The sequence below is a fragment of the Desmodus rotundus genome, chromosome 5 (genome assembly GCF_022682495.2).
Source record: "Desmodus rotundus isolate HL8 chromosome 5, HLdesRot8A.1, whole genome shotgun sequence".
Lineage (NCBI taxonomy): Eukaryota > Metazoa > Chordata > Mammalia > Chiroptera > Phyllostomidae > Desmodus > Desmodus rotundus.
Window position 1 is genome coordinate 21,205,328 of NC_071391.1, and position 24,353 is coordinate 21,229,680.

A 24,353-nucleotide genomic window follows, 5' to 3' on the forward strand; every position below is an offset into this window, starting at 1 on the left:
GTCCCCGGGGCTCAGAAGCCGGTGGCAAGCCAGAGCCCAGTGGGTGGAGACGCGGTCCCCACCACTAGCCTGGGCCATCTCTCTGCGCCTTGCCAGCCCGCACCCCCAGGCCGATTTCCCTTGGCTTAAAAACACTACGGCCTCCAGCACCCGCCCGCCGCCTCCAGGGAGCTGCATTAATATTAATCCCTATGAATAATAGAAGGCCAGAGATTTATTCGGGCCGCTGCGGGGGAGGACGCTCAGCTGGGCTGCATTTTGGCCACGCCACCCGCGTTTCGGTCGCTTGGATCCTACGGGCCCCGGTATCCGGGACGTGGGAGGATGGAGTGGGTGTGCCACCTGGGAGCGTGAGCTTGGGGGTGAGTATGAGCCAGAGCAAGTCAGCCCAAGAGTGAGGCAGAGAGCTCGAGGGAGGCGGGGACCCAGGGGCATCCCAGGTCTCAGAGCTATAACCTGCGCTTCTCCCCGCACGGGGTGACCCGGATCCACGCGGGCTGGAGAGGGAACAATAGCGACTCCTCAGATCCTGGGCTCCTGCCACGGGCTGCTCAGGCCTTCCCAGGCAACTAGCGAGGTCTCTTTTCTTATTTGGCTAATTTATGGTGAGAAGCCGGGGGAAGGGATGACAGAGGAGGGGGCGCGTCTTGGAGATGGGGGGATAGGGGCGGCAGTTAAAGGAGTCTCCAGAGGCGGCGGCGCGCGTGATGTCAGCTCTCGACGAAAATAGAGAGGGATCGCCTGCAAATCCCCTGCTCCGGCGGGGCTAAACCTTGCAATCCCTCCCTGGCCGGCGCCGAGCCAGGGCGCAGCGGCCTCCACCCCCTTCCCCGGCGGGGACAGACCCCCGCACGCGCGCACGCTAGCACACTCTCTTCGTGCTCCTCTGCCACCACCCTCGGCGCTCACCCTCCGCCACTCGCTGCGCCTGCAAGCTCCGCTGCAAGCACAGGTGTCTGCGGTGGCGGCGCGCTCTTCTCGGGAGCCCTCCCGCAGCCCCCGGGCGGCGCTCTTTCCGGGAAGCTACATTCTGAACCCACCGAGCACCCTGCCAAGTACCGCCGAGGCGGGTGGAAGGGAGAGCAGGACGCGCACAGGGGAGAGCCGAGACGCAGATTAGCGCCAGCAGAGCCTCCCGCGCCCCTTGAGGCGCTAAAGGGCTTACCCAGGAGGGGGGTGGAAGGGCGGGGAGAGGCTCCCCATTAAATACCGCTCTCGGCCACACTCGCGCGCTCACCCCGGCGCCTGCCTACTCCCTCGCCCGCCGCTGCCGGATTGTGTCGAAGAGGAGGGGGCGTTCCCCACACCATGGCATCCACGGAAGGGTGAGGGGGCTTATCTCTGTACCCAGAGGAAAGTGGGGGCCGCTCCCAGGGCGATGGCCCCCTATCCGGGATGGGGACAGAGAGACGTCGGCACCGGGTTTCGGGGACAGTGTCGGAGCTCTGGCTGGGGGTGGGAGGGTGGCGAGGGGATGGATTTTCTTTTGCCAAGCTTACTGCTTAACCCTTCGAGGATGCGAGAGACTTAGGATTGTTTTATTCTATTAAAAGGGTACGTTGGGGGTGTGAAAAGTGTGATGCTAACATTCTCTTGAGGTTACTTTTGAGATTTAAAAGCAATAAGGGATTGGGCTCGGGGCGGGCGGCAGACATCGCCCGGGAAGCAGCGCTCGGAGCACGGCGCAGGCTGGAAGGTGGGGACCGGCCGGGATGAATGAGCCGGGACCTGGGCAGGGCGGGGCGAGGTCTAGCGCGCGCGGCCTTGAACGTCGGACTTGCAGAGCCGCTGAATAGAGGCCTGGCCTGCTCTGTTCTCTCCTTGACCCTGGATGGCGGAATCTCCCTGGCCAGCTCTAAGGAAGAGTGGAAGAGATTTGGGTGCTTCCCGGGAAGAGGAGGGAAAATAAGTGGTTTGGGGCAAGGACAGGAGTCCCTCCCTAGACTCCAGCGAGGAAGCGTTGGCTTTCCCATTCTGCCCACAGCTGTGGAGTCGTCTCCTGCCTTCAGAGGCTGCAGGTGGATGGCGAATGTTCTCAGCATTAAAGACGGTTGTCTTTAACACGAGGGAGATGGGGCTGTGGAGGGGCCAAAGGATCCCTCCAGTAGTCAGATCATGTTGGAAGAGTCAGAACAACAGCCTTGGACCAGTATGTCCCAGGAAACTTTTCCAACTCAGGGGAGACTGAGTAGGGATAAAAGGACTGTTTGGGGAGCTCAGCCTTTTGGTTAACTCACAAAATTGCACTGGCCACGTGCAGGTGACCCCTGGATCCATCTTAGGTGGAAAGCAAATGTCAGCTGGTCTCCGGGCCCATGGTGGACACCAAGGATGGTGCTGGCACTTCCCATAGCTTCTCTTTGATAAATGTCACTGATGTGGCAGGCTTGTTTGGGGGGACTGAGTCTCTAAGTAGGAATGAAGAACTGGTCCCAATGTCGGATTTCTAGACTCCACCCTCCAACAAAGGGAAACTATTCCTAAAACTGTCTCTCTGTGTTTAGGACACTCATCCCTTCTCTGTCCCCTGAAGTCCTTCCAAAGGGGTTCTGGCGTCTTACGGTAGCATGAGAGTTCTTCTCTCTTTTCATGCTAACTGTCCAGCAGTGCGGACCTTTTTTATTATTATTTCTCCAAAAAGATGCTGTGGAAAGTCACTGGGTAGGAGGAGGGTGGTGTAATGTTCCAAAAGCAGATTTCTAGAATTAAACATTAAGGGCCCATATGGCTACACCTCAGTGCCTTCCCTGTTTGATTAAACAGCCTTTCGTATTAGAAAAGATATTAAGGCATTTCTGGCTGCCTTCAGGGCCCTTCTAGATTGGCCCCTGCTTGTAAGGGCTGGGTTGGAAAACCTCTGGAAAAGACATGGAGGATGGCAGCCTTTCAAGTCCTGCACCCAGCCCCTGATTTTGATGGCCAGATAGGGAAAGGAGAGGTTAAGACCAAAACAGAAATCCCCAGGCTAAGCGTGTTTGTCTCACCTTTGCCGTAAATGAGAGCTGCCAAGTGATTTGACATTAAATATAGAGCAGAACTGCTTTTCAGGATCTTTAAAGAGACTCATTCAGTTAATGTTATATTCGTACACTGGATAATTAAGAAAGGATTGTTCAGGGGAACGTGAATATCGGAGATGAAGGAGGTGAGAAAACTTGAAAGACTGGGAAACAAATACAGAAAGACCCATGGCCCATTATCATTTCAGAGCAGGAACTGATGGGCAGGTGACGTTCTCAGAAGTCCTGGCCTGTCCTTTCTTCTATCTGTCCTTCCTGAGTACTTAGTGGGTAGACCTCACGTGCCAGGCTCTCTGAGGGGGTACAAAGACCTTGAGGGTCTGGGAACTGGCTTTTGTAGGTTGGCTCCTGTTGAAGACTTTGATTAGGAAATTGTTTATATGGTCTGGTGACATACTCTTACCTCTTCTGATGTCTTTGGTTAATGTGCATCATAAAGGGAAGTTCACGAAGGCTCCTCAGGCTGGTCTCCTTCGTTAGCTGCTGTACAAGGTTGAAACTGTTTCCTTGAAACATACATTAGTGAGAAGAAAGCAAAAATAGCAATAGAGTTATTACATGCTTTCAGTGTATGTATTTTCAGTTCAACTCTGTTTGATCCAGACTGTTTGGGGAATGAGATATTACGGTTAACTAACAATTCTGGTTACCAGTTATTTGATGATACAGAGTCTGCAACATGTTGATTGCCAATTTTTAAAGAATTATTAGAAATAATAGTGGCATCTGATGTTTAGCCCTCCACATTCAAAGCTCATTTGTGTACATCATCACATTTGATTTTTTCAATAACTGTGAAGTAGATGGTCCAATGAAAATGGGCTTTAAGCATAAATGATATAGACTGTAATGTCATCTTTCCAGGAAGATTCCAAAACTTGGCAAAACTTGGAGGTTATCACCTGGAAGTATCAGGTACCACCGAAGTGTATACTAGGCACGTCTGGTGCTGCGGTTTGCTGGCTTCCTTTCAGATCTTTGGCGCATACAAATTGCCTTTTGGAATATTCTTAATATCGGCCTGTGCACTTGGCCTTTGCAAAGCATACTGAAACACGGTCTGGTTATCTGAGGTTCCTCATGTGGAATTGGGGTTATTAGCATCCGGTCTCTATAAAAGTCAGCAGCGGACTCTGGTAGTTCCCAGGCTCTGAGAGGTATTTTCTCGCAAAGCAAGATCTAATTTGATAGTTAAACATTGTGTTTTTTTTTTCCTGAGCCCCTGACATGGCTGGAAATACGGTGTTAGGTCCCTGACCCAAATTAGAAAGGGATTAGAAGTAGTGGGTGGCAGACAGGCTAATGTCCACCGTTGACTGAGTTACAGTCGAGCACCGAGGCTGTAGAGAAGGGCGTTTTAGAAATATGTTTTTGGGGTGGGAGGTGGCTAAGTCATCATGTCTGTCAAGGACCCCAGGCTATCTGTCTTCTGATCTGCTCCCAGGAGCGAGGGGTCAGGGCAAAAGCCAACCAGGAGGGCTTGGGTTTCAGTCAGACTTAGAAAGCAAGTGAAACAGAAAACTGCTGACAAGAGAAGATCTCTGGCAAGGGAGGCCTCTGGATTTATTATTCCCAGCAAACAAAAGCAGAACAGAACGTTGCCTTCTCTCGCCTCCCCTCGGGAATGAGGTTGAGGTCAGCTGGAGGAAGAGCCTGGGGGGTGGGCTTATTGCGCAGGGAGTGGAGGACATGGGGTTTGGGCATCCAGAGGGGTTTGCATATTGCATGCCTCAGGCTGGGCTCCAGTTTTCATTTCTCATTTTCTCATTTTCAAGAATATAAAAATCAGCCACCTTGGGTAAAATAGCTATTAGTGGAACAGGGAGAAAGCCATTTCATGTTGACTAAGGCAGCCTCTTGTGAGTGATTCATAGCTTAATTCTCAAGAAATAATTTCTAAACCCAAATGAAACTTGTAAAGTGGAAAGCCGGGTTGTTAAAAACCAAAAGGCAGGTCTGAGCTTTGCCCTTGATGGCTACTTCTTATCCTGTTTTATGCAACGTGAGTGGGTGCTGTCTCCTTTGGTCAGGTTGAAGGAAATGGTCAGACAAGGAAAAGCCCTTTAGAGATGGTGCTTCAGCTGGAGGAACAAGCCATACTTCACAGTGAAGTGTGAGATTTCTAGGTCAGTGTGCCATAAATCCTACAGATCCAGCGTTGCAAAGCCTTGTCACAGTTTGAAACACAACACAGGTTGCTTTCAATGGAAATCTCCCCTCCCCCCACCTCTGTGGCTGTATCACACAATACCCAGTGTCTGCTTTCCCCCGTCACGTTAAAGGCAAACTAAATTGTTTTCCATACTGATTTTTGATCCCCTTGGGACTGGCTTGCCTCTCTGAACGAGCTGACGCTAGTCTTCATTTCAATCACCTGCTATAATTATTTTAATCAAATAAGACACCGATAATTTCAAATCTTCTAGCAATAGGTGGCAGAAGAGTCGTTCCCGAGACAACATTTTAGTTTGGTTTGCGTTTTAAGGACTTGTCCTGGAAGTCTGCAACATCTAACACGCACCGTAGCACTGCCTCGCCGGCCGTCTTCCCTTCCGAGCCCTTAACAGCTTGTTGGGGGCAAGCAGGATGTTTCAGAGCAAAGGTTTTAGAATCCAGATTAAGGCAAATCTCTTTATTTACCAGGATCCTGTGCTTGCGCTCTCCTCCCACTGCCTGCCCCTCACCCATCAACTGCACCAGCGCCAAGTCCTTGGAATGAATTAATTAAAGGAGTGTTTAAAAATATCTCACTACTCCATCTCCACGTGCTCCATCACTGACTCGAGGCAGATGGGTCGCATATTTGTCAGTAGGATAGGAAAGGACTAGCATCTCGTTATAAATCTGGCTGGCTTCAGACAATGGCAGAGAAGACAACGGGTTAGCTGTATTAAAGGAGAGTGGAGAAAAGGGTAGATCGTAAACTTTAAAGAAGAATACCTTATTTTCTTAGGGGCTTTGGTTTTTTTTAATGGTTGTTTTTCAGCAGTGTTGATATTTATTATCTTTCATTCACATATTTACCGAATTTCTCACTGAGCCGATAGGACGGGCCGGCTGGTGTTTTTGGCCATCTCGGCAGCTGCTTTGGATTATAGGCTCATTGAGCAAGGGCTGTCCTTTAAAAATGGAATGAGGGGAACGAACTCCATTTTGGCGGCTGGACTTGATCTGTGTAAATCCAGGCCGCCTCTGAGATAGAGGGCTGTGCATGTCAAAGACCTTGAATGAAGGCCCTGGGGACAAGCAGGGAGACAGTCCACCCCCACCCCCACCCCCCCACCTCTGTATAGAGGCTGCATTTAAATCGCCAAGAGTACTTTCTTGAGTCACATTTGGTCAGAAGGGCCATCTGTTACTTGCTGCTTGTAACCTGGCACAGGACTTTCCGTCATGGGCTCCTGCTATCCTGGTTCCCAGCCGCTGTGCTGTCAGGACCGCGGCGCTGGTGGCAGCGATGGAGGTGGGTCTGAGGCTGGTATCTCTCCCCGGCTTTGCTCTGCCCACAGCTCGGGGCAGGAGGTACTGGATGACTGTGATCCCCGGCCCTATAGTTGGGGCTCCTGTGGGATTTTGAAAATGTTTAAATTTTAATTAAAATTATAATTGCTTATAATTAAAAACATTTCACCTACAAACAAAATCCTGATTCTGGCTTCTGTCAAAAATCGGCAGACTCGATGATGACCAAGGCCCCGCCTCCTCGTCTTGGTACCGTGTATCGCGTAATTACAGCCCAGCACGGTTTTAAAGACTTTTCTCGTATTCATTTATTTAATCCCCACAGCGATATGATGCACGGGGGCCATCATTACCTCCATGTCACGGGCATGGAAACTGAGGCACAGAGAGATTAAATAACTCGCCCAAGACTTCACGACTAGTAAAGGGCAAAGCTGGACCTTAAACCCAGGCGGCCTGGCTCTGGGTCCCTGGTTGCTCGGCCACACCGTTTGCTCCCGCAGGGCCGAGGCTGAGTAGTGGCTGGCTGCTGACACAGGGCATGCGCCTACCACTCACTCAGGTCACCTGCTTGACCCCTTTTCTCAGGCAGCCATTCGACGGACATCGAGAGCTTGGTCTCTGTCCTCAGAGGCTATGCCACTGCCTGGTGACTGTGGATTGGAGAAATTCTTCAAAATCCCATTTCTGTGTCATGAAAGACATTTCCAGCTACTTCTTCTTTTTTTACCCCTTAGCCACTGCCTTTTGTTATTTCTTTAACTTTGCTCTGGGTCGCTTTTAATGCAGAGTTCTCTGGTAACTATTGGTGGTCAGGAAGCCACTAGCACTTACAACAGATGCAGCGCTTAGAAACAGCCCAGGGCATGAGCGCGTGGGTCCTGTCCTTTGGAGTAGGGAGCCCTGGGAATGCACTTCTTCTGGCAAATGTAGCTGAGCAATTATTGGCCCTGGAATTTTTCCATTCCTATGTGACTTTCAAGTGCGACTGTTTAGGGTTGTGACTTACCTGTTTTCCTAAAACAGCTACTAGCCCTGCGGGGCCAATGTTGTTGGGTCTTCCTCCCCCCCCCCCCCCACAGCACTCGCAAATAGTGGTGGCTAAGAATGCCTTTTAAATCGAGGAGGAAATCTTTAAGATGCATGTCTGTGTCTCAAGTTTTCAGAGTGGCACAGTTTGCTGATCACCCAGTAGGTGGCAGTATATGTCAGCCCTTTGTTCAGACTCGCTGGTCTCCTTTGACTCCCTTCCCCTTTGGGAAGGAACCTCTGGGCCTTAGGGAGTCCCAATTCCCACAGCGTTCCATTCTCTTTTGACTAAAGAAAAAGGGTCTCCATCAAATCTATTATTTGGTAATCATGAGAACATTGTCATAATCAACAGTTTTCAGAGATATCACCATGTACAAATATAAATAAAACCATTCATTTTAATTTATTCCAAGTCTGTGCAACTATACATATATGATTTCATCAAATCCTTAGAAAACTCCTATGAAATATTATGCTCATATGACAGATGTGGAAACTGAAGCTTCAAGAAATTTTGATTTTTATGTTGTTAATGGGTACCTTTTTTTGTCATCTCATTCTACAGTATTTCATATTATCCACACTTTGCTCTTAATTCACATCTCCTTAAAACTTCACAAACTCTCCCTTTGTTTGGTTTTTGCACCAGTGGGTGTCTCCAGTAGTTTTGATCAAAGGAGGCGAGATAGCCAAATAGAGATGATAAAACATTTAACAGGCAATGCATGAGAAGGACAGCAGTGGTTGCAGAAAGAAGTTAACTGGCCCTGGCTGGTGTGGCTCAGTGGACTGAGTGTGAACCAAAGGGCCGCCAGTTTGATTCCCAACCAGGGCACATGCCTGGGTTGCGGGCCAGGTCCCCAGTAGGGGGCGCACGAGAGGTAACCACACACTGATGTTCCTCTCCCTCTCTTTCTCCTTCCCTTCCCTTCTCTCTAAAAATAAATAAATAAAATGTTTTTAAAAAGAAGTTAACTAATCTTTAAGTAGAGATGTGACATTGCAAAAAAATGCCTCCATAAAAAAAAGTGAGACTAGGTTTGGGCAGCTGAGAAAGATGGTCAGACCCCAGCTTGTAGACATTAAACTAGAGAATTTCAAATAGATGTAGTTACAACGCATGAAGGGAAAAGAAAATAGATGAAACAAGGAAGGCATTCTCCATCAGGTATCAGGCAAAGCCAAGTGCTGTAGACCAAGTTGTGTTTTTGTTTTTATCTCAGCCCACTCAAAAGCACAGTTGTGATCTGATAACCAGCTTTGGCAGGGGAGTGGACGGAAGTCAGCAGAAACAAAGCCCACGCAGATGAACTTGTCCAGGGGTGAAGTGGATAGATAGAGCTGACAACACTCATCTGGAGACACTCTCAAGTTCCCCAGGGGGAGAGGTTCAGGTGTGACTTTTTATATTTTGATGCAACATACGGGCTAGAACAGTGTCAACAATAACTAGGGGACTAAGTTCTAATAATAGAATACAGAGTCGGGGACTTACAGACTGAATCAATGCCCCTACTGTGTTTCTGGGATTCAAAGTCATCCGTCAGCAGACATCCATAAAATCCTCACAGGGAAGTGCTGATGGGATCATTGATTTCTCGACCATGATTAATTGCTCCCATTCCCAGTGAAGGACTAATCATTTGTAGGAGCTTATCTATTAGTCTGAGAGTACTCAAATTTGGATTCTCTTCATGATGTGGATACACTGGGTTTAAGGCCTTGCTGCTAGCTGGTCCTGGGAAACTTGGGTGCATGAAGTTTTTGAGGGGAGCTCCCAGCCTAACTGCCTGTGGAAGAGAGAAGGAAGCCAGGGTGGGCCGAGGGAGAAGCTGACACAGTGACAGGAGGCTGAGGTACAGGAGAGGCCCTTTGAGATGGTCCAGGACTGAGGGAAGAGTCTGGCCTTTCTACCACAGCTGATCAGCCACTGGACCCAGGCTGTGCTTGGGCTGTGGGGATGGCCCTGGGTGAGTGCAGACCAAGGCTGTGGAGGGCAATGGAGTTGGTTCATACTGTCACTTATCAATACTCCCAGCAGCTGGGAGAGTGAATGCCTCAGTCCTGAAGGTGAGGGGATGAATGTTTGGGCAGCATGCCACAGCGTCCATCATTGACTCCAAATTCAAATGTTTGAGAGATAACAAAATAATGGGTAGGGTTGCTTTCAAGTTGAATATTCATGTGCCCATAAAGCTATCATCTGCACTAAAATACCATACCTTAAAAGAAATGTGTGTGTGGGGGGGAAAGGTGGGGGCGGTGGATTCTTGTGGACAAGGGTGGGGACAATTAGTAGGCACTGCATTCCTCAGTGTTAGCTGTGACCCACACGGTCCCTAAGGACAGGCAACAGAAGACTTCTCTTCGCTCCAGACCTTCCAAAGGCACCTGGTCCAGTGGGAGGATGGTTATCTGAAATTGCTGTTTTACGAAGGGAACTCAACTTGAACTAAGGGAAGGGGCCACAAGGAACAACACACAGATACATTGGGAAGCGGAATATAGCTATTGTTGCTTTTCCCAGTGTTGACAGCAGCTGTTTCTATATTCCCAGCAGAGTTATTTCCCATGGAGTCCTCACCTTGGGAAAATGTGGGCAGTGAACTGGATAACCCCCTTCTGCAATGTCCACTGCACTGTTCTGTCCACTCAAAGGGTCACGCATTCTGTCGACCTCCTGCCAAAGGTGACATTGCTCTGCTCCACTCCCTTGGTAAATATTGAGATAGGTCAGAGATGAAAGAACACTTCTGCACATCATCTGAGGCCTTGTAAATGCTACCTGTGGGTATTTCCCCTGATTTCCTCATAGCAGTCAACTCTGTTCTCTGAAACCAGGACACCGATTATCAGCATGCGTGTGTTTTTATTAGCATGACAGCTTAATTCAAGTGGCTCCACTGGAGAGTAAAGAAGGTGAAGCAGGCCAACGTTGAAACTTGCCTGCTCTTCCTTCTCTTACCTGTTTTTAAGTTACAAACCTGGTATTTCCTATGGCAGATAGACATTGTCCGTGTTTCCGGTACTTAGGTAAAGACGGAATGATTGTATTCAGTCTACATCTAGAAAACACATTGTGCATGCGGCCTGTGTCAGCCACACAAAGCGGTATGAAGGACACGCTGTCCACTTTCAAAGAGATTACCTGGAACAAAACACATTTTTAACCATTTTGTCCCTTGAGCCAGTGGATCTTTTCCCATAACAAAACACATGGCATTATAAAAAAACTAGAACAAAAAAACCCTTCAAATACTACAGAATGGCATAAAATAGAGTAAAAAAAACTGCCTCCCAACCCAATCCTTTCTCTACAAAGACTCATTTTTGGGTTTATCCTTTGAGACATTTTTCTATGCCATGTAAACACCCTATGCTTGATCTGTGACTTCTATCATTCTATACAGACAATCCTACAACGTGCTTTTTCCTTAACACCTCTAGGTGTGTATGCATGTTATATGTATCTGATGATAGTCATGGTATTGTCATAGAGTAATTGATTTAAGCAGTCCCTGATCCATAGGTTATCTCCAAGTCTCTGTTATTCTAATAACATTGGGTAGAACACAATTGGGGGGAGTGGATGAGGCAGGACACTGAGACCAGTTATGACTTAGGTGACGGCATGATTTGGGTGGAGGTAATAGCCTGAATCAGGCCATGGGGCTGTGTATGCATCACCAGATTCCAAGGATATTTAGAAGGACTCAGGGACCAAACGCAGGTGGTGGGTGAGCAAGAGGGAGTCAAAAGCTGTTTCCCCATTTCTGATTGAGCCAATGGGTGGTAGGGGAGACTGCAGGAAAGGAACTCAGGAACGAGATGGCAAGTTTGAGAGAGAAGGTGATGAATTTGGTTAGCATACTGGGTGAGAATTTTGGGGTGGAGACGTTCACTGAGCAATTGGATACATGAGAGCCCGAGGCCTTTATGGAGTGATACTTATGACCCCAGAAATAAGTGAGCTCATTCAGAGATATCATGAAGCTACGGGGGAAAATTGGGCTGAGGGAAGAAAGCTGGAGAGCTCTAGTGTCTACAGATGGGCAGAGGGAGGTGATGTGGGGTGCAGAGATGCTGAGAGGTAAGGTCAGGAGACAGTGGGCGTCTAAGAGTGGGTGACAGCGCCACATGCTGTAGAGAAGTTAAATAATATGAGTCCTGAAAAGTGGCCATTGGATTAATCAATTTCAAGGCCATCACTGGGTGTGCCAGAGATGGGTCAGCAAAGGGCCGACTGCTTTGCCATGCTGGTGTGTGTTGACAATAGGTGTAGAGAAAATGTATGTAATTTTTTTTCAAGACTGTCAATCAAGGGGAGGGTGGACATAGGGAGGGAGAGAGGAGAGCAGGATACATCTGGGCTTGCTTTAGTTATTGGGTGAGTATGCTGTAAGCATGTCCCTGTGCTAAGGAAAGGGTTTGCTCAGTGATGGTGAGGTCCTGAGTGCCTTTTGTGGAACAAGCTGATGAAAGAAAGAATTAGACCCATTGCCTGCTTTGGAGATTCCTCAGGGCAGGGCAGGGCAGGGCAGGGCAGAGCGGCTCTGTAAGTACTTGGCTGAAGCGTCCTACAGTCTTCCTGATCCCACAGCAGAGGGAAAGACAACTCAGAACAGCAAGGGAGGACAGGGCCCCTGTTTAGACTTGCCAGATCCCTGCGGTCTATGGTGATGTGTAGAGTGACAGGTGCTGCTACCAGCTCTCCCTTATTTCTGTAGCTTCGTTAGTCAGCCAGCTAGAGTTGGACAGATTTTAGTAGGGGTTGCTATTTTTTTGATGGGGGCGGGGCATGGGGACCTACCTTCCACAAGCCTTTCTAAGTCCCATAGCGGAATTCTCCTCTTTCTCCCTTTCCCTTTGTTTGCACTCTTGCGTAGCTTGTGAAACTTCCTCGGACTCATTCTTGATCCCCATTCTCTCAGCTCTGCATTCTCTTCGGATCACTTCTTGGGCATTTATATGGCACATGTGTCCTGAGAGCTCCTGAGCGTATATATCTATCCTTTTATCCTTGGAGACCTTTCCTCCAAGCTCCACCACCGACGACTAGAATCACCATGGCGACAATGGGACTCTTGCTAGTTTCTCCTGCAGACACATCCCTACTCACTCCCAAGTCTCCTCCATCTCAGTAAAGGGCACTACCATCTGTCTAGATAGTCGAAGCCAGAAATGTAGGTATTACCCCTGTTCTTTTCTCTTCCGTCAGCCCTAACTTCCAAGCTTTCTCAGTTCTTTGTCAAAGATGTCCCTTAGGCCTGACCTTTCCTGTCCATTGCCATGGCCATCACATCAGCCCAGATAGCTCTATTGGAAGCCACACTGTCTCCTAACTGTCAGTTCCCCAAATAGCCCATGGTATTGCCCACCTCAGGACCACTCCCTTTGTTCCTACCTTCTTCCTACTCTCGATCTGCGAGCATCCTTTAGTTCTCAGCTTAAAGGCCATTTTCCAGAGAGCTCTTCTCTCGTCACTCCTCCAAAACTAGGTCTCCCTTTCTTAGTCCTACCTCACTCCCCTTGCTTGCTGTTTTTATGGCATCAGTTGCAATTTTAAAATATTTTATTTATTTCTCTTCTTGTTGGTATCTGCCTCCCTCAGGAACGTAAGTGGTCTGAGGGCTGGTTCATCTTGCATTCCCCCAGACCCTGACACCATGCATGCAGGAAGCGTTTCCTGAGTCAGTATTCATCCACCTCAGCCTGGGGACAAGAGGGGGTGTCTCACAAGAGGTGACATTTGAGCTGGGTTTCTTCCAGAGACTTTGTCCCCATGACACTTTTTTCAGACATCTTTAGAGCATTTCATTATAACAGGGTGTGCTAAGTGTTTTCTTATCTGTGGGCTCTGGACTCCCGGTATCTCCCTGCTGATCAGCACCACCTTCATTCCTTTGTGCCCTGACTATTGTCATTATCACAATGCATGTTAATGCAATTAAGTTGTCTACCTTGGGAAAGAGACATCAAGGGCATAGAGAGGGCAGAGGGGATGGTCTTAAGGGGGCATCAGGACCAAAGGTAAGAAATCCCTTTAATTCACTTGCTGGGCACCCCGTCTCTTTAAGGTCCTGGTGGTCAGTCAAACTGCCCTACCCACGAGTCAGTAACCAGCCTTTTGACCACTAAGGATTGATAGGGTTCAGGTGGGTTACAAGAATAATTCGCTGGGCAGCAGCGCATTTTGTGAAGCCAAAAATGTATTTGTCATAGTCTATCGCGTTCCCATGCTGCTGTCTGGGAAAGATTACAAACTCCTAGAGCTGCTGTTATAAAAAGCAAAGAAGTCTAATCAGAGGAGACTTTGAGCCGACTGCTGTTCCCCCTCTTTCCCAGGGCTTCCTGCCTCCTCTCAGAATGTTGGCTTTCTACTCCTTCTCCTTGCTCCTTGTAAAGGCAAGCGACGAGAAGCTAGCATGAACTTAATAGTCAGATACAAAGAAGCATTTCTTAAGTCAAAGATGATATTTAAATTGCATCAGTGAATAAAATCCAAGGCGCAACAGTTCAACTGCTTGTAAAACTGATTTAGAAAAAGGAAAGTGCCCAGAAGCGGAGAGCATTGTTAAATGGATGCTATTTTAACTTTTGAAGGGATTCTGAATGTTTAATCATTCCCAACAGAGTTCTTTTCTCTGGCTCCTTACTGTGGTCAGGGGGGAAAAAAAAAGAACCATGCTATAAAAAGGAATGAAATCTTACCCTTTGCAACAGCATGAATGGACCTAGCAGGTATTATGCTAAATGAAATAAGTCAGTCAGAGAAAGATCTGTACCATATGATTTCACTTATATGTGGAATCTAAAAAAGAAAAAAAATGAACAAATAAACCAGAAACAAACTCAAAGATATGGAGAACAAACTGATGGTTGCCAGATGGAAAGGGTTGGGGGTTGAGTGGAAAAGGGGGAGGGATTAAGAAGTACATATCAATCGGCAGTTACAAAACAGTCGTGGGGATGTAAAGTACAGATTAGGGAATATAGTCAATACTTTTGTAATAACTATGCATGGTGTCAGGTAAGGGCAGACTTTTCAGGGGATCACTTCATAAATTGTGTAAGTGTCTAACCACTCTGCTGTACACCTGAAACTAATATAATATTGAATGTCAACTGTAATGGAAAAAAAAGAAAAAGAGAGCCATGGGTCTAGAAATAACGTCTCGTGGCTGGTATGTGTGTTTTCCGGTAAGCTAAATGAAAATGTTTAGTATTTCTGTATTTTCTGAAGTGGATTCTTCTCTGGAGTTTTCTCGTGGCGGGACGAGTTGAGGGGTATTTGCTGTGTCCTGGTAGACAGGCAACAGAAACTGGGCCCAGCGTCTTCTCTCTCGACTCTGAGAACTCCGTGATTGGAGGAAGGGCCAGTTGACGGAACGCCCTTCCTGAGCCTTACCCGAAGTTCTTGCGAGCTGAAACCACCCTCGTTGTCCTCATTGCCCATGCTAGATTCCCCCAGCAATCCAAGTGCTGTTTTTGAGGTGAAAATAGAATCCAAGGAGAGACACTGTGCTTTCCTTTGACAGAGAAGTCTTTGTTAGTTGGGAGAACCAAGGAGACACGGATCATGTTTTTACTTGATTGGCTTCCCCTTTCCCTGGGAAGACTCTCAGTGGGTTCCCAGGAAAGCAAACTCCAGTCCCCCACTCGCAAATCCACTTGTCATTGTTCAGGAATCAGGAAGACCAAACCAGTTTGTCCAGAAGGGGGCACTGTGGAGCCTGACGGGGTAGCTGCAGGCAATGGTGATTTTCCTGTTGCGCTGAAGCAAGAGCCAGAGGGCGAATTGCCTCTTTCCGGGGCCCGCAGCAGCTGTTGCCTTGGTTTTTAAGAAAGGAAACCCCACCACATCGATTATTTACATTCAAGTGACCTGCAGTTGTTAAGTCAAGCTCTCTGGAGCCTGGGACAAGTGGGCAGAGGAGGAGAAGTGAGTTGACAGCAGTCACCGTTCACCAGCGTGGTCCTGGCTCCTTGTCCCCGTCCTCCTGGCTTCTCCTCGAGTCACCAGCAGGGTCTGAACAAGAGTCACTGGTTCCAGAGCTCGGGTAGGTCCAACCTGGTTTTGCCTGGTTATTGACAGATTATTTAGGGTGAAGGGGCAGCCGTGGGGAAGCAGAGAGGCCTTTGAAGAGGGAGAAAAAGACGCTTGAGGAATTGAAAGGTGCATTTTGAAAAGGTTGGAAAGGCCCCAGAATAAACAACCCAAGAATGGAAGCATGAAAGCAGGCATTAGTCTTTTGAAAGGGACTATCCAACCACCCCAGCAGTCTAGTCCATGTTCCAACCCAGTTGGAAAGAGGCAACAAAATTAAAAGAGGCATGAAAATGCGGTGTTTTCATTACAGGCACGCTCCCCAGGAGGCGACCGTGGAGGAGACAGGGACTTATCCATGTGTCCATATGTTTGTCTAAACAGGACTTGATCTCGTCACCTTTGAGCTAAGCTGGGCTGAGGCCAGCCATGAAGACCACTCCGTGTTTACAGGGAGCAGAAGGGACTCGTTAGTGTCTACTCGGGGTGTCTGAAATTCACCTTTGGGTTTTTCATGTCCTCTGATCATGTGACATTTGTTGGGCGAATGCATGAAAGCAGTCAAAAAGCTCACTGGCTGCGTTCTTCACCACACGCATTTCTGATTGTCCCTTCAAGAGAATCTCGGATTCTCCGAGTGTAAGTGCAGGAACACAGGAATGCAGGGCCAGCTTCTGGGCCCTGAGCTCAGAATGGTCCCGTCCTTAGTTTAAGGCTCCGCAGTCGCCCCATCCTGAAATTCTTAATAGCAAGGGGCCTTGTGTTCTTATTTTACACTGGGCTCCGCAAATTATGTGGCAAGTCCTTCAAGGAAGCCACACCTATGCAGGCCTCTAGGAAATGCTATTAACAATGACAGTGAACAGGATAAAGATGATAACCTTGAGAATATCTGATGGCTTGCAGTGCATTAGAGTATTCCAATGATGAGATACTTTGCATAAAACAGCTTCTGGGAGAGAGTGCTGCACAGCGGTTAAAATGACGTGTTTGATATTCAGAAAGACCCACGCAAAATGCCCTGATCCTTTACTTACTGGCAGTATAATTTCAAGGAAGCTAATGAGCCTCTCTAAGACCCAGTTTATTTATCCATGAAATAGGGACAATAGCGCTCACTGGACCTGTCCATGAGGTTTTTGGGAAAAAAATTAAGGCAGGAAGGACTTTGTGGATCCCTCCACGTAGTGCCTGGGATGTGGGCGACACCCTGTATGATGACTGTCAATCATTCTTTTCCTTGGAATAGCATGAGTGGCTTGCTTTTAGCCAGCCGAACTCAGATGGGGTTATCTGTCAGTCTCTTGACTTTGCAAATTGGGGGCTAACATTTAGTGCACAACCGTGGGTATGTTTGCTAATTCCGTCTCATAGAGTCACAGGGGATAAGATTAGAAAGTAGGTCCTGGACTTCCTTGCTCTTATGAGAGGTGTATTTGCACGAGCAAAAGTTTCCTAGAAGATTTTTCTCTTATGTGCTTTTAACCCTTGAACTGTTTTCCCTCGCAACATTTCTGACTCAAAATGCATGGTGTTTTTTCCACTGTCTCCAGCTCTCTGACACCAGTGGGTGTCTTACAATTCAATTCAGTTCTGACACTGTCAACACGGAGTTAGCGTCAGGTCCTCTAAGTTAAGGCTCAGGCCCAGGAGACTCCCCCCACTTCAGGTGCCAGTCACGAGCCCAGGTTGGATTCTTGACAGACAGGCTATAAATCCAACAGATTCCCACAGTCCCCTGCTCTGGTGTGAAAATTCACTGGACTGATTCATAGAAATCAGGGAAACACTACTATTGTTTCCCGGCTTATTATAAAGGGTACAACTCAGGAACAGCCAAATGGAAGGGATGCATAGGGCAAGGCATGGGGGGAGGAGCATGGAGCTTTCCCAAAACCTTGGTGTGTTCACCAGGCCAGAAGTTCCCAAAGCTGCCAGTCAGGGATTTTTATGGAGGTTTTGTTAAGTAGGCGTGATTGATCGACTTGCTGGCCATTGATCATCAACTCAATTTCCAGCTCCTTTCCCTTCCCCAGAGGTTAGGGGTGGGGCCGAAAGCTCCAATCTTCTAATCAAGACTTGGTCTTTCTGGTGACCCCCCACCCATTCTGAGCTGTCCAGGGGCAGAGCCCTCGGCCACCAGTCATCTCCCCGTTAGCCTACAAAAGACTCTTCTTGCTCTGGAGAGTGCTATGGTTTGGGGAGCTGTGTGCCTTCCCGGAACCAGGGACAAAGACGAACCATTTTTTTAATTATATTACCCCCCATAATATCAGGGTCTCCCCAAGCAAGAAGAACCCTGCTCAAGCTCATTCATCTGTTCTGAAACGGTATAAAGATAAGACATAGTTTCGGAAGGTGTTGGCTGAGAGACAGGGGGCAGAAGGAGGATTCAGACCTAGGTCAGATGACCAGCAGGCAGGGGCACGGTAGAGGGCGGCTGAGCTTTGGAAGGAGGGCTAATGCCTCTTTCCTCTAACACAGAGAATCTATGATTTCCTCTCTGGGAAGCTACCCAACTCACTCCAACAGCTGGTGGTTCAATACTTCCAAAACCTTAAACCACCTTAAAGCGTGTCAGTAGGTGTTTGAGTGGTAATCTCCTGGTACGTGGCCAGTAACAGGCAACCCGATGTCAGAGTTTTATCAGGGAGGCTGGCATGCAGGGTAAAAGAAACCCGTGTGTGCTGTAGAAGAAAATGCGTGTGTCTTCTAAGTAAAAAAATAGGCAGGTGGGCACTAAAAGATTTCTACATAATTATTTTTAAGGGAGATCACATGGGAAGACTTCTGTGTTTTTTTTCCCTTTTCTTTTTAATGTTATTTTTCTTACATTTGCATGGGACTCTGATTTTTCAGGGATGTACCACTATGAGTTTCGGCAGGAGTAATCCATATTAAGGCACCATTCTGCAAGGGGGGAGAGCGTATTTGTAACAAGTCTATTCATTGTACACGAGCGCCATCCTGCTTAGACACAAACAAGATAACAAAAGCCTAACACCCTTTGTGTCACTGACCTGCAATAGGTATCTTGAACATGGCACGGTGTCATTTGGGACTTAGCTTATATACATGTCAAAACATTTTTAATTAAAATGGGAGTACAACCTATAAACTAATTTTTTTCTATAAAATAATTTTACAAAAGTTATTTTTTTGACTTGGCAATGTGTTATGAATATCTGTCAATAAGTAAATCTACAACCTTGTTTAATGGATATTTTTTGTGTGCGTTTGGATGTAGAATAAGTTTCAGAACCAATATCCTATTGTCATGGTTAACTTGTTTCTAATTTTCACTATTATAAACACCCTTGTATATTTACACATACAAACCTGTCTCAGTCTTTCCTTACAGTAGATCGCTAGAAATGAAATCACTGGGTCAAATGGTGCATGTATTTAGTATTTATCATTTTGACACATATTCCCCAATTGCACAGCCTCGGGGAGACAGGAGATTGGAAGGCAGGGGTGTAATTGTCTTTTGCCATCTACCTCCCTGCAGTGTCTGTTCATTGTGGCTATAACAGGGAACGGCTCTGGGGGGAACTTGTAATTTCAAGCCACCACCTGAGCCAGTGTTAGACTAAGACATGTCTTTCCCTGAACCTGGTTAAAAAAATTTTTTTTCCCCTGTGTTGGCTTCAGATTTTACAGATCCTGTTCAGAGTTCACACTAGTCCTTGTTGACTGGTCACGTCCTTTTGTGTCAGGGCTTTACACTAACTGTAGGACATTCTCACTGTTTCTTTAGCATTAATTGCACAGAGTTCATGCTGCATTTCTAAGCGTGAGCTCTTCTCTATCAGCAAAAACGTGGCTCCACACTTTACTGGAGGGGCTGGCTCCTTTCTTGCGGCCGTGCCTTTTTGCCGCAGGTGGAAAGCGCTGGCTACCCCCTCTGTTTTGAGTGGGAATAGATTGCCTGGCACACACACAGGGGAAGGGCCATCCTGCAAGGATTGTTCTCACATCCTGAACCTTCTGGTCTCAAGACCCAGCCGTACCCCCACCCCAGCCCCTCCCCACCTCCACTTGTGCTCGTTCTGATTGGATTTTTGACCTCATCTCTAAAGATGGCATCTATACATCAAAAAGGTAGACCATCCAGTTTGGCTTCATTATCTGGGTAGGTCCAACTAAAGCTAGTTGCTTTATTTCGTTTCCCAGGTGCCTTAGGAGATGTCTGTCAAGGGCTGTGTCTGTGAAAGGCCAACCCTCGACTCCCCTAAGGATGAAGGGAAACCACATGGGGAGGGCAGCCATTCGATTCGGGAAGCGGAGGAAGCAGAAGGACTTGCTAAAGGTCGGTGTGGATGGGGCTGCTCTTTCCTGGCTGGTAGGAACAGATTGTGGCTGAATATTTTCATTTTGTAAGTGACTCGCAGGCCGATGCAAATCACCTCTCCCAGATGAAGTCTCTCCCCGAACTGGGCAGACACCCAGCCCTGGGCAGGCTCTGTAGGGCTAGTGCGGTGCCCTTCCTTCCCATTCAGGGGGCCCTGAACGGGCCAGCTCTGAAACGCAAGATATTCTCATCTCACGGGGCTCACAGCCCCATGGAGCTGCGTAGGAGGCTAAGCCTTCTGTGCTTAGGGCAAGACTGCCTTTACTTAGCTCTCTTAAGGTCAGGTAACTCACATCCACCAGGCCGAGGCATTGCTCGTTATTACCGGACGAACAGTGGCCCCCGGGTCTCTGTCCGAGCAGGCTTTACTTGTGCCACTGTGGAGTCGCTGTGGGCTAGGATCCTTGGGGATGGACTGCTCACCATGGGTAGCAGTTCAAGTTCGGGCTGTGTTTCCTTGGCCACATTCAGACTGTGATTTTGTTCCATCCCTTTCCAAAGTGAGAGTCATCGGCGCTTGCAGAAGTCAGAAATACATCCCGACTAGGTTTCTATGTCACGTGAAGGATAATAAGCTGTCTCTGCTTGTTGTCACCATGGACTCAGAATGTTCCAGACCATTTGGTCCAGCCTGCTCCTTGTTCTGAGGCCCACAGGCAAAGCAGGTTGAGAGACCTGGGTTTTAGTTCGTGTTCTGCCTTAGTCTTCTGGACTGGAAATCTGTCCATTATATCTTGTAACATGCTCTGTGAGTTTTAAAGATTAGGAGAAAGAAGAAAGTGAGGTTCTTCTACCTACAGTCAAAGACTGGGGCTCAGGCATGTTCTGAGGGTTCCTTCTTCCTGCCCAGTATGTGAGCTTTAGAAGACATGTTGCCTGCTTTACCTGTGTTCTTCCCCTCCCCTTGGGCCTCCACTTCCTGGACACTGGCTCTTCTGGGGTCCCTGGGACTTACCCTTGGCAGATGCTACTTCCTCTAGTAGTCCCAGTGGAGGGGTGAGGTGGGGAGAGCCAGACTTCCCCTAGCTTCCCTGTCCCTGAATTCCCAGAGCCTCTCATACATGAGGGGGATGATATGGGACTAACTAGAGGGAGTAATGATTTAAAAAAAAGAGATAAGCATAAAAATCACTATTCTTGGGGCTTCTGAGTTAAAAAAAAAAATCCTAAACTTTTGACAGGAGGTTAGCTCATTCCTGAGGCCGGCTCCGGGAAAGAACGCCTGGTCTTGTTTTCCACTCCCTTTTGGAAACCCCCACTGCTACCCTTGGAACGGGGTGATATACTTGGATCCCCAGGCCCTCCCTGCTCTCAGAAAGCCTGGAATTGTCCACAATGGGGTGTTCCTAAAATCGGAGTTAATCACTGTGTGTGGTACAGCCAGAGCAGGGGCAGGGAGGGTGCTCTCCAGGCCCTTGGGAGACCTCACCTCCCCCTGGGCCTCTGGGATCTTTGGAGTCACTAGAGGCCAGAGCCCACACTTATCACTGGGGTGGGGGGTGTTGGAGAGGCAGGGCATTCCATCTCCCCAGGGCACCAGTGGTCCTTGGGGCCAGTGCACCCTCCATAGCTACCTACCTCCTAAGGAGAGAAATGCCTTTCTCCAAGGCAACAGGCCCTGCAGCCATATCCTCCGCCCACCACAAGGAGCCAACTTAGCATCATTATGCATTGTCCTTCCCTCAGGTTCCTGCTTCCACATTATGCCCAGTGGCCTAAGGATGCATCAGAAATGGACTCAGTACTGGACCTCTCTACCCTTTGGGGCCACATGGCCCTGATCACTCCCACTAACTGGTTAAGATCTGCAGGTTTGAATTTTCCTGGAATTCAGTCCCTTTGGAGGCTGGTGGGACCATGACCTTCCAGCAGATAAAGAGGAACTGGAGGTGAGAAAGTGGGGTGAACTCTGCAGGGAAAGAAGAAGGGGTCATCCCAACTGGCCTGTTCTGGCTTTTTCTGCCATGTCACTCAGTCATTTTCCACAGGCCACAGAGTTCACGATCCTTTGACTGAAGTTAAGGAAATTGTATTTTTAATCAAGAGAGTTAAATTAGCAATTTGGTCTTTCTTATATTTGGAAGGGGCCTTTCACCTTATCAGCCTCAGGCTGCCAAATCTGCACGGCCACTGTGGGAGGGCAGGGTCGCCGTGGAGGCGCAGAGGAGAGTGGCAGTTCGCGGTGGTGCCCGAGCAGCAGGTGGCCCAACTGACAGGTCTCTGATCCCTTCACACCTGGCTGAGGGCATTTGCTGGGGCAGAGCATGGGTCTCGGGCCTTCACTGAGACATCATGAACAAATCAGGGCACCACCGCTGCCTGGAGCTGGGGGCTTGGAGGAGGGATCCCATCCAGAGGGGCTTTATACAAGACAGACGGGTTTACCGTTAGAAGCAAGTTAGACCCTGGGTTTGAGGTTAGGGTTTGTTCAGGGGCTGAGGCAGGAGTTGGTGGTGGAAGGAAGTAAGCTTTGCAGATTGCCAAGGGAGGAAGGGCTCCATTGAACAAAGAAGTGTTCTTTTACAAAGGGACTGGAGAATGTTCAGTCATCATTCCAAAAGAGTTTCACGGGGGCTGTGGTACTGCTTTGGCCATCGCCCTGAGAACGAAGCCACAGGAGTGGGGGAGGGGGGAGAGGAAGAGGCTCTGTGTGAAAGAAACACACGACAACAACAGGGAGCCTCTATTCTCGCCTGCCTTTTAGAACTGGAACATTTTAGGCAAACAAACCTTTATACTGTCTGCATACCATGTAAGGTGTATGTTTTGTTCATAGGTATGATGATTTTTATTTGGTTATTTTTGGTGCTGGAGCTGCTCACAAATCCCTAAAGGAAGGTGCAAAGCTCAGAATAAAAGTGGCTGGTGACTTTTTTCACATGTATGAAATGTCCCTCACATTTTCTCTGGCCCCCTCTTTCAGGTTACCAAGTCCTAATTTGATTAAAGGCTTGCAAAGAACACCAGTTTTGGTGTTATTTTTGCCATCTCTCTGCTCAGGACAGTAAGGCAGCAGGGAGAACAGAAGCATGGGCTGTGGGTCACCAGAAGCCATGTCTTTGAAGTGCTCTGGGAAGGGACTCTCATATTAGCTGTGTGGCAGGGGCTAGATCAGGGGCGGACTGGCCTCTGCTTTTAACATGGCAGCTTTAGAAATCAGAGGGACTCCTGGAATAGACGCTTAGCTCAAGGTGCAGTAAAATGTGCTGTTATTCATTGGCCTAACAGATGCTTATGGAGTGACTGGCCCTCTGCAAGTGAAGTCTAGCCATCCGGTGGAGGTGGCAGTCCAGTTACTGGGGACAATGCATCTACCTGCTATCCCTACACCCTGGCCAAGACCTTAGTATAGGACACCTGGCACCAAGAAGGAGCTAGAGATGCTTAAATCTAGGACCAGCTACTTTCTTGGTGAATGACTTGGCTTCTGGGAGCTTTAGCTTCCTTCTCTATCTTTATTATAGAGGTAATAGCATCTGCCTTGAAGGGCTGTAATGAAGGTTACCTCTCATTTGGCCAGTGCTGGAAGAAATAGATGCTAAAAAAAAAAAGGTGGCTGTTTAAAACATTATCACGGTGCTTATATCCCCCTGGAACACCTAAAACTGAGCCTTCAACATGTATAAAAACTTTGAGGTATATTAATGCTATATTTATGCATCCTCCCCTTCCAAGCCCACACGTGCACCTAGCTGCCATGGAATCATCCAGAAAGGGAGACCATGAAGATCCAAGCCTGGACGGCTCCTGTTCAGGACTCAGAGCACCCCCCTAGGTTTCTTTCCCTAACCCCTCCTCTGCCACTGGGAAAGGAGCCTGGGAACCCCGAAGGCCTGTACTAAGTCACCACAGAGGTTGGGAGCTTGAGCTCTCCACTTGCCTGGCCTGGCAAGTAGAGGTAGGAATAACAAACTCGGTGAGCACGAATACTCTTTGTCCCTGGGAATTCCTAATACTCTGTGTGGAATTGCCCAGCAGGGCCCCTGGCCCAAAGCCATGGAGGCAGGATTCCTCCGCCCACGGCTGATGGCTTCCGCAGGGCTGGACGCGGGGGGGCGCTGCAGCCCCACTTTTCCTCAAAGATGGCCGGATCCCTCCCGGGCTGGCTGAATGAGCCCTGAAAGATCATCTCGGGTTTCCTGTGTGTTTGCCCGACTTCACCTTCTCTGTGCCTTCTAATGTCGAAAACCAGTGGAAGGCCGGTGGTGCCCTTAAAAACCAAAACATAAATTGTGTGTGGATTCTTCAACCAGGAAATTTAAAACATTTGCAACCAATACAGTTTTTATTGCAACAAACATTTAAAAGCACATAAAAGCAAAAAGAATTTCATCTACCCCTTGAGAAAAATGTTCAACACACACATACACACAAATAGTTATAAGTGATTTTTATTTATTTACCAAAGTGGGGTATTCCTTTGAAAACTCTTTTATTC

At 48.2% G+C, this 24,353-nt stretch overlaps 1 protein-coding gene across 3 annotated transcripts in view; it reads left to right on the top strand.

Annotated features, from left to right (window-relative positions):
• Window positions 1-280: 280 nt before the first annotated feature.
• Window positions 281-24,353, top strand: part of SLC1A2 (solute carrier family 1 member 2) — a 142,203-nt gene continuing 118,130 nt past the window's right edge. Inside the window, exon 1 of one of the 3 annotated variants that reach the window (XM_045194299.3) lies at window positions 281-362. Coding sequence is in view for 1 of the 3 variants with exons in the window: in XM_024558916.4 (XP_024414684.1) it covers window positions 1,309-1,325 (17 nt within the window). In the remaining 2 variants the exon portion in view is untranslated. Of the gene's footprint in view, window positions 363-1,202; window positions 1,326-15,249; window positions 15,575-24,353 lie in introns of those variants that run through there. The other 2 variants (XM_024558916.4, XM_024558917.3) reach the window with 2 other exon arrangements.